The following is a 13,188-nucleotide window of genomic DNA, read 5'->3' as shown; positions in this document are numbered from 1 at the left end:
TACAGGCTATGTGGCCTCATTGGGATTGGGCTCCTGTCCGAGGACTGGGAGGTCGCATGTTCAAGCCTCAGCTACTAGTCATACCAAAGACTTTCAACATTGGTACCCATTGCCTCCATGCTTGGCATTAGGGGGTTGGAATTAGGGGAGTTGGTCACTTAATGACTAGAATTACATCCATCCATCATCCATTATCTGCACTGCGGGGGTGCTGGAAGACCCATCCTTGCCATTTTTGGGCAGTGTAGTATTCACACTCGCATTAACATGCGCAGCGTATGGACGGATGTCACACACTCCTGCAAGAGTTGGTAGTCACCGGCATGATGGACGGTGAATAAACACAGTAGTGTGGACAGTCGTGTCATCTTAATGGTTTTTTTTAATATACTTCAAACCAGAGAGCAAAAGTATAAAAGCCAGGGGACACCCTGAACTGGTTGCCAGACAGTCGCAGGGCACATACAACTCACTCGCTCATTCACACCTAGGGACAACTTGGACCAGTCAATTAACCTGACATACGTGTTTTTGAAATGTGGGTTGGAAACCACACAAGAAGATGCAAACTACTCACATGGAGGTTGCAGTCGCTAGACCTTTGCACCATAGAGCTGCGTGCTAACCACCCATTCACTGTGCCACCCCAACAACAACAAAATATTACGCTTACATAATCCATCTCCTGGCTGAAATTATCATTGCAGCCTCTATCACTCTGTCTGAGTGCCACGTGCGCCTACGTGTCCTTCTTAGACGCACTTGAACAAACTGTTCTTTTTGTCATCTTTCGGGGGGGGTGGGTTAGCATTTGGACAGTCCTTTACTTACTTTCACCATTTTCATCCTAGAATGAATGAAAACAACCACCACGCGTGTGAAGTCCTGCACTCAACACAGGAACATCAACTAGTCAAATATTACAGTTGCCTTTTGGAACATTTGAATCGAGATTTTTTTTACTTTATTAATATAAACGCAGAATGGCCCTAAATCGCATTTGCAAAAACTTTGATATCGACTTTTAGCATCATGAAAGATGTTATTACCCCTCAAAATTGCGAAAGCGAATTAATACAGTGATACAAGATTACGCATGCGCGCTGCATCGTGGGCGCGTTGAAAGTTTGGGTGAGGTTCTTCGTTGATTAGCGACATACATCACCTGAAAACCTCACTCGAACTGAAAAGCACAACAACGTCCAGACTTTATTTCTAAGGCAAACACCGGGAAGTGACGACTCAAACGAGCTACAATGGAGGAGGTAATTAAATAGGCATTTTGGTTTGGATTTTCAAAATCTAGCGATAGAATCATTACCTGTCCTAGCCGACCTGGCGTCCCTGGTTTTGTGACAATCGGGTGTGGCGCTCCTTATTGTTTAATTTAGTATATCAACAGCCCTTAACTACTTTTATCTTGGCGTGACATTGATGAGGAAGATTGTGGCAAGATTGTACTGGAGGGGAACGTTTAAAGATTCTCAATTGTAAATAACCCAATTCTTATTTCTGTGATTTGAGTTGTTTGTTTCGTGTGATTTAAATTCAATATTGAGCAAGGGGGGAAATTCAATATAAAAACCAACACGGCGATTTGTAAAATTGCCAGACACTTTTTTCGTACCCTATCTAAAATCGGTGGCGGGCTGTGAATGTCCCTCCTAGGCCTTCAGGAAACTGAGTTAATCCAACCCTCAATAACTTTTTTTATGCCTATAAAACATTTGCTGAAGCTGCAACTGTGACGCATACATACCTTTCAACCTGTACGTTTTTGCCTTCCAAAGTATGTTTATTATGCATTTTAAGACGTGTACAACATACAAGAAAATCTGTACGGAAAAAATGCAAATTTGTCAATTATCGGTACCATCTGGTATACACCGACTGTCACAAAACGGCAAAGCAATCAAGTCAAACGAGTTCGCCGCGGTAGCCTCTTTCTCTGTATCGTTTTTTTTTTTCCCGTTGCAAACGAAGCGAGTGGTTTGATGCTACTGTGCGCATGCATCTGCCGCCTGGGGATTTCCCATCATGCATCATTCTGAGCGCAATCAGAAATCAGAGCAGTAGGCCTACATTTCAACATAGTTTTGAATTTTCTTTGGATACAATCATCGAGTCGCAATGGTCGAACCTGAATTAAAACGCCGTAAGTCATTCTGATCTGAAGACAACAGGCGGGGTTGATTGAGTAAATTTAAAATACATGTGGTCTGAAAAAAAGCGGATTTCACGTGGTAGTTGTGTAATGAAAGGAAGTCCGTCTCTTTTTAGAGGACCGGCTTTTTTGTCTCAACTCATTAAAGAGAGCTGGCTCTCAAACGGCTTACTTGCTTTGATGCATTATATTACGAATTATTATGTTGTATAAAGAAGTCATAAAAAAAAGTATAAAAGGAGAAAATGAAAAAAGACAGGTTTGTGGTCATCGCTTAAATCGGTATATTACCAACAATAATTTAATGCAGAAAATGAATTAATAATTTGAATAAGAAAATGTATATTCTACTTAATTATATATATGCATGTATTTTTTCCTTCTATAGTGAACGTCCAAGCTACTTAATTTTTGAACTTTTTTTATAATAAACCTCATTCATGTCGAGCAACTCAGTATCTCACAACAAAATGTTAATTAACAATATATATGCTATAACGAAACACATGTACAATATAACATGGTAAACTACATAAATAAACACGCTTGAAAAATTATGGTGTAAGATTATTTTGTAAGGGAAAATACGATAGTTTGTAAGGGCATGGAGCCGTGGAGGTTGAAAGGTAAGCGCATATATTAAAAGCATCAATTATAACGTTGTTAAATATCAATATTCTTTTGTAATTTAGCCACATTTCTATTAGAACACAAAATCATCCTCCTTTCTTTAAGAAAAAAGATTCCCATAACCAGTTATAGTTTGTGAAACCACTGACTTTTCTTTTCACCTTCTAGAAGGCGCTGCCTAGCAAACTCGTCATCTTCTTGACTAAATCAACAGCTTTATTATCACTTATTCTATGCCTCAGGACCTGCTGAGCTGATTGTGAAAGTATCCAAGTATGCCGACACTGGCAACAAGTAATGGCTAAAATGAAATTGGTTAAATGCATAAATATGAAAGCGCACACCTGGAAATAGCGCAAGCAGGGGAAAGGCAATAAGAGCAAGATGATAATTTGGAATTATTGAATAATTATTTACGTACAAAATATAACATCACGTGATTCATATATTTTTTTAGGCCAGCAGAAAAGGCCCTGCAATCTCTGAAGACCCTCTGTTCAAAATTTTGAAATAATTATTCTGGTCTGTTTTTTTTGTGTTTTTTTAAAGGACACTCAAATAGACTTCAAAAGTTTGAGAGCCAAGTTTCAGGAAGAAGCTCTTCTAGCTCAGTCCAAAACAACTCGACCAGCTGTTGCTGAAAAGCCCAAAAACCTTCCCCTTCCTGGAGGCCACTGTAGCTCAGTGTTTAGCAGCATTGATATTGCCACAGAAAACAAGACAACGGTGTTTCCAAGAGTTATTTTCAGAGATGGACTGCGTGCTTCTGGTGGAAAACGGCCAATTTCTTTTCCAGTGAAATCACCAAAGATTTCCCCTTCTTCACTATCCACAAATGGAGATGGCACAAAAATGCTTTCTCTCAAAGGCCGACACATGCCTTTGGTTCTTCCAGTCATGTGTTCCAAAGAGCACAAGGTTGGCCCTCTAACCAAAAATCTGTCACTAGAACAAGATCTGACGAAAGAAAACCCTCAAGTAAAACCCAAGAAGAATCATTTTCTACATGCTTTGAGGTCTTCAAGAGTGTCAAAGTTTAGTTCAGGAAGTGAAGAGGAGCCCACATATGCTGAATTGACCACCAGACCTTCCAGTGCCCCTGGTGAGCTACCATCTGTGGAAAGGCAGAGCTCGGAAGATGGAGACCAAATAAGCACAGGGCGCCGCCTTTCCAGTCCAGAGGTCACTATCACTCCATTGTTTGGAGAGATGAATGTTGACTCTGACAATCGCATTATCAGCACTTTGGAGAAAGCTAAGAGAAAGTTCTCTCGCCGACACATATTGAAACCCAAGAGTCTGCTTTCTCCTGAGCTGGCATCGAGCGAGACTTCATTCCCTTCCCCGCCAAACGACTTTGAAAATACTGAGCCTGGCCTACCTCCTATTGTGCCTCCACCAGTTGGCATGCCACACCTTGCGTGCATATCTGCCCGACCTTTCTCCAAAGTCAACAACACTGTTCGAAGTATGTTGCAGATCGGGCTCCAACTAAGTATTTTAATCGTCAATTCGTCACTGATTATCAAACAAATAGTTGAATTGTTGGCTATTTCTTTTTCTTAAATTTAGCGTGAAATTGTGTGTAAATGATAACAAAGACAAGAAAGATTTATACAATGAAAATAAAAATGCACTAAAACTAATTAGAGACGGTGCTCTGTCAGTAGACATAAATTCATAACCAAACATCTGTCCAATTTTTTAGGGACAGGCTAATAATGAATCAATGAAAATCAATTAAACATTTTGTATCCCTTTTAAGTCATGACGATAATCATTAGCAGCAGTAGAACAGTATAATTGATGAATAAAACAAATGTTTGTTTTGTGACCTACATTCAGTGGTCAACTGCATAGTCTGTAACATAAGAACTTAACAATTATCAACAGTTAAAAATCAAAACTTTCAACAACTGACATTCTTCAAACTTTAATTTCCAATGCGTTTGTCAGGAACAGTCTGGCGTAATGCTCAATCTCTCTTTTAAAGCAAAATATTTGCGTATAAAATGTACTATGTATGTCATGAAAACCGTAATGGCTTGTATGTTCCTTGAATCTTGCTGAGGCTAGTCAGACTCCGCTGCGCTCAACTTTCAGAAGATGTCTTTAAATGTTTGCATCAACAAATTACTACCATGATACGCAAGGTCTGCTTTGCAAACTTTGCAAGTAGTCTTTTCGTTCACTTGAACCAGGATAAAATGCTCCCAAATTTTAGAAGTTGATTATGACACTGTCATAGTTTTGTTCCCGAGATGCTATTGGACGTAAGCAACTCAACAGGGATTATAATCGTATAAGAGGCCTCACTCTGTTAAAAAAAACTTGTCAGGAAACAATAATTAACATTGGAATTCATTGTCAACTGTTTATATAATCAATTTTTGCTGACAACGTTGACTAATCATTGCAGCCCTAGTTGCAACCTTGTGCATTAAGTTATATTAACATTTAAATAACAGTATTCCTTTGTAGAATCTGCGTTGATGAAGCCGTGTCGACCAGAGAAAGCTCAACGTCCTTTGGTGACTGCAGATTTACCTTCCCATTCACTTCCACTAAAGAATCCTCTCCCTGACTCAACGTTACTGGGGTCAAAGCCAGTAAAGCCACCAAGACCACCATTAGTAGCTCTTGGACATTTCCAAAAACCTTTATTTAATGGTGTGTTAACTGCCATTAATGTTGTATGTCTACTCCCTTTATGAATATTTCATTACTATTTGTACATATTTGTGTCAAGAGAGAAAATCTGGTTACGTGTTTTTTCTTTTCCTAGAAACATTCCAAGAGCTCAGCCAAGGGCCAACCAAAGCTCCAGATTCAGAAAAACGGCCCTCAAGTGCTGTCTTGGATCCACCTGTCTTCCCAGACTTTGAAAATGTAGAGTCAGGTCGCACTGAGACTGAAGCTGTAAATATTGCCACTTTAGACCTGGAATTTCTAGATTTGGGTGGCCTTAGCACCGCACCTCCGGCGCCAAATAACTTAAGGGTCCCTGAAACCAAGTCTTCAGAATCCGACACATGCACCTCCACTGTTGCCAATGAAAGCTCTGTTGTCCGACGGCTGAAACTTGGCAGCATAAACGGAATGCCTCATAATCCAGCCGGTTTCCTTGGACCATCAAATCTGACAGAGTCCATCACGCATGACCAAATGAGCCAGAATGAGGATTTGATTGTTTCGTCTCCTCCTCCGCCAACCTCTCAAGTTGAGGAGGCTGAACTGTCAAGTGCTCAGGCCCACTCTTCCAGAGATGAAGGCGAGTTCGGCCTTCAAACACCTCCCGCTCATGATGTGACTAATCCACAAACAAGGTGAGTCAATAAATATCAATTTTCGGGGTGTTTTTTTTTTTAAGTTGATCATTTGTTCTGCAGCTATGAGTGTGACAACGTTTATGAAGAAGTGGAAAACATCAATAAATTCTTTCTGTGCCAGAACTCCCGCAAGCAGAAGGCTAATCTGAAGAGTGAGACTATATTTTTTTTCCTCCTGAATAACCTTTGATGAGCTAAATTGAACTTTTATTTCAGATCCATATGCTGACAAGAACCTTCCTGTGGTAAGTATTATTAAACATAAATTTATTTTCTTCTTCTTTGGTCAATTTTGCTTTTTGCCAAAAGTACTGATGGTTGCTTTGTATCAGCTGTTGCTCCAGTTCATTACTCATACAGTTATGTCTGGAAAATAAAAGTGTGATATAATATCATCACTTGTTGCACTGATAGTGCCAGTTATTTTCACAATAGAACAATATTAGCAAAAACGGACAGGGCAGATTTTCCAAAGAAAGGATCAGTGACTGGCCAGAATGTACAGTATGCACTAATTTGAATCCCCCTTTTTTTGCTTAGAATAGAATATACCTTTTATTATCATTGTTACAAAATGGGTTGAACATGTTGTGATAACGAAATTGGACATGGCAGTCCAGTATCACATTTAGCTTAGCTTTCTACTATAAAAGAATACGTTTTTTTGTGTTTTTCGTTGTTTTTTTTTTTTTTTTTACCTCAAGAAAGAAGAGCCGTCTCTCAATGTCTGGCCGCGAAACCCCTGGTATGAGCACTTGTTTTAAAAATTTGGGGGGGGGGGTTGATTTCTGCCAGATGGGTTCCGTCCTTGATTTTTTTTTTTTTCCCTTAATGTTTTAATCAAACAGGGGCAACATATCAGGAGAACATTCGTCTAATAATCACGCCTTCAGGTAGAGTATGTTACTCATCACTTACTCGTGCTTTGACTCAAATGAGACTTTCTACTGCAAACTTGTCCCATTTCGTCTTCCGTCAGTCATGCAAGCATATGGTTCAGTTCAAGCTCAGCCAATCATGCTTGTTACACTTAATGGAGAACAAGCTGAACATGCGTTTTTTTTAATTTCTCTTCTCAGTAAGGAACGCCAAAGTCCCAACACAGCTGAATATAAGGAATTGAAAAAGAGAGAAAAACAGCGCCTGGAGAAGGAGAGAAAGGAGCAAAAAGAGAGGGAGAAGAAAGAAAATGAAATGAAGAAAAAGTTTAAAGTAGGTCCGAACTGTTCATTGGAGGGTATTATTCAAGATTATTATTTCTTCTCTGTGCCATCTCATCATTATCATAGTGGTGCTATTTATTAAAGTGCAAAGTCTAATTCAGGGGTCGACAGCTGTATCCACCCAGGGTCATGGAAGCAAAATATTGTTTTCTTAGAGAGAACCACACCGTATTTTAGGACAAAATTCAACAAGACAATGATGCCAGAGACTGTGTCCCATATAAATTTAAAATTAGTCTCCCTCCTGCAGTTACCTAAGAGTTTTGAGACTCATTTTTGTCCTAAATGGATTTTGAAACGAGGTGCGTGCAAAGTTCTTAAGTAAAAATGTCTCAAAATACTAGACATAATTACCTTGGCAAGAGAGTATGTGCACTGTGTGCAAAGATTCGCCCATCCCTACCATTCACCCATTTAAATTACTTTGAGTGCTTTGCTGGCATTTTCAGGTGATAATTTTTTTCCTGTAGGTTTTCATCGTAATGTGTCTCAACCGTGAACTATCATTGTTTAATGAGGGTCCACATAAAGGATTCCTTGGTGACGTACAGTCAAAATGAGGTCCGTAGGTATAAAACCCTGACTGTAAACTGTAAATTCGAGAGTTTGCCCGAAATATACTGAAACAAACCCCTATAATTTTCATGTGTTGCTTATACTTGGCATGTGCCGTAATTGGCTTTTCACTTAATAAAGTTGAAACGACACAGAAGATTGGCGCAAGCAAAATTTTATCGAGGAGCCAGATGTACTCATGAAAAGCCATAGATTCTCGACCCTTGTTCAAATTACTTTGGCTTTCGGTATTTAATATGTATAATTTATTTTACTGGTTGTCATACTTGAGAAAAATATGATGCCTGGTAAAACTTGAGGCTAAAGGAAGCCGCGGTGTCTCCAGGTGACTGGCAATGAAGAGCCCATGTACCATGCCAAGGTGATGGTGGCCAGTAAAGTCCGCAAAAATGACCTGCCTGTTCAAAGCGGGGACACGGTCAGCATTATTCGCACCACAAACTGCCCCAAGGGTAAATGGCTGGCACGGGATGTGCACCACAAATGTGAGTTTGATTGTGGACCAATTGTCATTGTACCCAAAATTATATATAGATATATATGTATCATGTGATTCACAGATGGTTACATCTCAGTAATGAATGTGGAACTTAATATCAAGGAAATGTTGGAGCTGGGCAAAAAGGCTCAAGCTACTGGACGTGGCAGCAACCCGGATGGCGACACCATCAGCATTGGCAGCAGGTGCAAAACTCGAGCAAGGGAATGTGACATGAACAGCGATTTGTTTTTAATCATCCATTTTCCAGGTCCTCGAGCCACCATGTCGTCACAAGCAGTTGTGAGTGTCAAAACATTGCAATAATTTGTAAAATGTTATTTTTGTCTGTTTTTTTATTTTTATTTTTGTATTTATTTATTTATTTTTTATTTTTTTTTATTTTTTTTACACATTCCACTAATAAGACCTTCGGTCAAGTAAGCTTGACAGGGGACGTTGATTTTTGCTTCCACATGTGCTTAAAGGGATAGTGTGTATTATTTGACCACTATATGCTGCTGTATTGTATTGTGCACCTGAAAAACATTGCTAATAAGCACTAGGAATAATACGAGGTAGGGGGATTAAAAGTGACCAAAAAGCACCATTTTTCTTAAAATTATTCTGCCCAATTTAACTCTAGGTGTTTGGTTTTCCGGGTACTCTTAGCAGCACGATGACGGAGAATCATAACAGCTCCCTCTATTAAGGCTCATGTAATGTAAAATAAATGCCAAAAACAGCACAGTGCCAATAGCGCTGAGTATCAAAGATGTTAAAACATAATTCTGGTGCTCAGTAGCTAAATTCCTAAAGTGTGCTGGGCACGGAGGAAGAAGGCAAGCTGCTCTTATCTACAAAGCATGTGCTCTAAATACAAAACACCACGGTAATATTTCCGACGCCCTTCTAGAAATAAGTCAGTTTTGCCAGAATTCGTACAATGCATTACAGGAACAAAATGAGAGTTGACTGTAATTTATTTGGTATTTAACGATGAAAAGCCAATTCAATGTGGTCAGTGTCTTCGTTAACCGCCAATGACAAAAACACAAAAAGATGTCATCACACGTCTGTGTTGCAATTTGGCATTATTCTCTAAAGTATCGTTGCCCATGAGATGCTGTCTGTTTTTGCTCCTCTTTAAAAGCACTATCTGACTCTGGTAGTCATCTTAAATTGTCACATGATCAGAAAACGTGATGTGGGCAACTCAGAGGAGATCTGAAAACGACTTCAGGAGTAAAAGGGATGGCGCCATTGGCGTTCTGGAGTGTAACACTGAATTCCCCACGCTAATGGCATTGTGTGTGGGGCTTCATGGTTTAGTTTTGTAAATAAATAAGTGTTGTCAAATTGCTTTTGAGATTTTTTTGTTCCTAGCTGCTATATAAAATGATCATTATTATTTTGTAGATTCCATTGCGGGCTATGTTGCTGCGGAATAGCACTAGGCCAAAAATGTTGTACTCGGTCTTCCTTTGCCTTTATATACCTGAGAGCTTTCAGGTGGCTGTGTTAACAAATACCAGGGTTTTCCAACCAACCTCTAAAACTCACAACTTCCATCGACGACTCCACCCCAGATTCTGCAACAAAGCAGTATATTGCAAATAATGACTACTTTCATTTTGGGGGTAAACAAAGAAGAAGCTAGTTTTTACCCTAGAAGAACATGACACCTGTTTAAAGCTGAGGGGGAAAAAATACACTCCTTTGCTGTAGGCTAACAGCACAAGGCAGCAGGATGTGGGAAATATGTATTCATATTTCTCTGTATCGTAGCAGAAAAAGCCAATCTGATTATCTTGTTCATTAAAAACGTTTTATTTCCGGATATGTGTCTTTTGCAAAAAATATGGGACCAAGCTTTGGAGAGGAACCCCAGAAAAGCACCAAATGAGTTCATCTAAATGGCTTACTATTGCAGAAGAATTGCAGTATACAACTGTTTGGGAAAAATGTTTGCACGGTGGTTGGTACGATTCTCCTGACTTCTGCCATCAATAAGCAGAATGTTTATTCAAAGATGTTTGTTTCCTCAGTCACAGACGACAGTGAAGAGTGGGCCTGTGAAGATGAGACTCTCTCAACTTGCTACAATAGCCAGTAAAGAACTCATATTAATGTCCTTTGCAAATAACCATAAGTTTCTGTAATTTGGCCTTGATGATAGTCACCCCCCCCCCTTTTTTTTTTTTTACGTTGTCGTTTTATAAGCTGAAATAAAACAACTTTCTGGATGTACTATTCTACTTCCTGAAAATGCTTCTCCCCCATTCAATCTTCGTAGGTTTCTCCATCAAAGCAACCCGATGCCTGAAACATGTGAGTACATTTTGATACATGGTTCATTTCTGAAGTTTAACACAAAACCTCTAGTATTTCCCCTAAAGTCATCTGTCAAAACGAAATGTGAGCTGCATTTGTGGTCACTGTTTATAGTGACGTTCAATTAAGCAGAAATTCTTTAGATGTGGATTTACATGGCTCGATCCATCATTTCTCTGTCCCATGCTGTCTTTGTTTATTGATGCCATCCTTCCATCACTTGCTCTCTTTTACGCTGATAGCATGTGACCTTGCAAACAACCAGCATGCTTTGACTGATGCCAAACTGGAGGATCTGCACACTCAGTAAGTCTTAGTTAAGAAAAATTTGTAATGGGCAAGTACATTCATGTCAATTTGTATAGCCCTTAATTACAAGGAGTCTCAAAGGGCTGCACAGATTATTGCGATCTACAGAGTATTGTTACACCATCCCCTGATTTAAAACCCACAAGGGGGCAAGGAAAAACTCAACCTCAACATGAGGAAAATGAAGAAACCTTGTGAAGCTAATCCTCCTTCCAGGATAACGAGGCTGCAATGGATGTTGCAATAACAAACAATACAGATATTGTCAATATTGTAATAGTTTATAAAGCAAAAGTGTATTGTACTGTAAAGAGCAAAGAGATATTAAAGGATTTTATCTACACACAATTAACTACCCTAAAATTGTTTTCCTCTTCAAGGGAAAGACGTGAAGCACTGCAGAAGCTTGTTATCTTCTTTGAACACCGCAAGGATGACTTTGATGATCTGCCTGAAAGTGGAGCTGCAACTCCCACCAAGTAGGACATTTACAAGACTTTTGTTATTGTAGGAATAACACCATGTTTGTTAAGCTATGCATTAATCAACAATTATTCCTTTCAACTGTTTTCTTGTCCCAAGTGCTGACCCTCCAAGTAAGTGTTTTCTTTGCTTTCACTGTTATTACCACTAAGGTGTCACACCCAATAGTCAAAGACATTTAGCAGCGGCAAACAATCAATCATTTCGCAGGACTATCTTAAGCTTTTTGGGAAGTCTTGCCTGTAGATATTTATCTATACACTGAGTTATACTGAACCTGTGACATTTTTTTTTCTTTGAATCAGACTTCTTGTCTGCTGTTGAAGAACCTCCTTATATGTAAGTATTAGGTGAAAGCAAAGTAATGCCGTTGGTTCTTTAGTTTTGGATTTAGTTGTATTCTCTCTGATGCATTGAATGAGACTCACTCATTCTTGTTTTTCTTTCATGTACAGTGAGCAGGAAGTGGACTTTTCAGAGTTGGAACTGCTTCCTCCGCCACCTTTATATGCGGACACGGAGTGAAATATCTCATACGATTGGAAACTATTCACTTGTATATCTGTCGTGCAAGTGAAAATGAAGTAATAAGCCAACCTTGATTGATCCTTGAAATTAAAATAAGCATCCTGATGAGTGAAGCTTATGTTTTTTATACAGTGCAGTTACACATAAGGGTGTTTTCACTTTGATGCTACCACATCTGGATCACATTGTTTCTTTGGTGTGTTATTCATGTTGTTGCACAATACAAAGCTCACATGCAAAAGATGAAACGGTGCATTTTTACACATTTATTTGGTAAGTGTTAAATTTGTTTGTTGATCACCCGTTTGTGTTTTTTAAAAGATGAAAGTCTCTTTAGTTCTGGACTTGACGGCACAAACATTGCAGATTATGTCCAGTGCTAAACCAAATGAATATTTTATAAGCTAAATATCTGTTTAATTTAAACCTTGTGTTGTAAAATAGGTCGAATGAATACCGTGAAAACAAATTAAAATATAAGTACTAGTTTGGCGCTATTAGCAAAATATGAATCACTATTATCTAAATTAATCTGCATAGCGCTTTCCAGACACCAAAATGCAACTAGAAGTGCTGAATTAATACATTCGATGTACTATAACCGTAATGTTTTTAAAGTACCTTTTTGAATCCCAAAACATTGGCATCCGATAAATGAAAATTGATTTCTTTTTAAACTTTGTATTTCTAAATGTAATTTGTACAATAGCCGTTGCGGTCTTTATCTGAAATATCCTAAAACAAGAATAGTATTGGCACTTATACCTGTTATAACTGGATAAAAAGAAAAAAACCTAAGCCAAAATATTCAACCCACATTCATTTTTTTTTCAGACCAACTTTAAAACAATGATTTATAAGACACACTTCCTACTATTTAAGTGACTAAATGCTTGATTTTAATTCAGAATAGTCATTGTTGTATTACTAAAGTAAAGATTATTGTTGAGAAACTCATCCAAAACGGATTTAATGTAAAAAACTAGAACATTGTCATTAATTTAATAATTAGTTGGTTGTTGGAGTGTCAATTGAGTTGCCCTTTATCTTTGTACTCTTTCATGTTTTCCTGCTCTTTCATGTTTGTTTGTTTTTTTTGTTTGTTTTTTTTGCCATCTCCAAAGATAATTTACT

General features: G+C 38.5%; 1 protein-coding gene across 2 annotated transcripts; it reads left to right on the top strand.

Annotated features, from left to right (window-relative positions):
- Window positions 1–1,115: 1,115 nt before the first annotated feature.
- On the top strand, window positions 1,116–12,162 carry LOC148374301 (uncharacterized). 2 transcript variants are annotated; one of them, XM_088334923.1, is made up of 19 exons: window positions 1,116–1,265; window positions 3,344–4,262; window positions 5,276–5,464; window positions 5,580–6,120; window positions 6,184–6,275; window positions 6,340–6,368; window positions 6,828–6,868; window positions 6,972–7,016; window positions 7,203–7,335; window positions 8,248–8,407; window positions 8,483–8,606; window positions 8,672–8,703; window positions 10,449–10,512; window positions 10,697–10,731; window positions 10,977–11,040; window positions 11,424–11,522; window positions 11,626–11,639; window positions 11,832–11,865; window positions 11,982–12,162. In XM_088334923.1, exons 1-19 carry the CDS (start codon window positions 1,257–1,259, stop codon window positions 12,049–12,051), a joined length of 2,694 nt encoding a protein of 897 aa, XP_088191049.1. In that variant the 5' UTR covers window positions 1,116–1,256; the 3' UTR covers window positions 12,052–12,162. The 2 variants fall into 2 exon arrangements, with proteins under 2 accessions (XP_088191049.1, XP_088191050.1); XM_088334924.1 differs by lacking the exon at window positions 11,626–11,639.
- Window positions 12,163–13,188: the final 1,026 nt, after the last annotated feature.

Source organism: Urocampus carinirostris, chromosome 1 (assembly GCF_059441175.1).
Source record: "Urocampus carinirostris isolate Australia breed hairy pipefish chromosome 1, RoL_Ucar_1.0, whole genome shotgun sequence".
NCBI lineage: Eukaryota > Metazoa > Chordata > Actinopteri > Syngnathiformes > Syngnathidae > Urocampus > Urocampus carinirostris.
The sequence above is the reverse complement of the archived record's forward strand: the minus strand, read 5'-3'. Positions and strand labels throughout refer to the sequence as shown.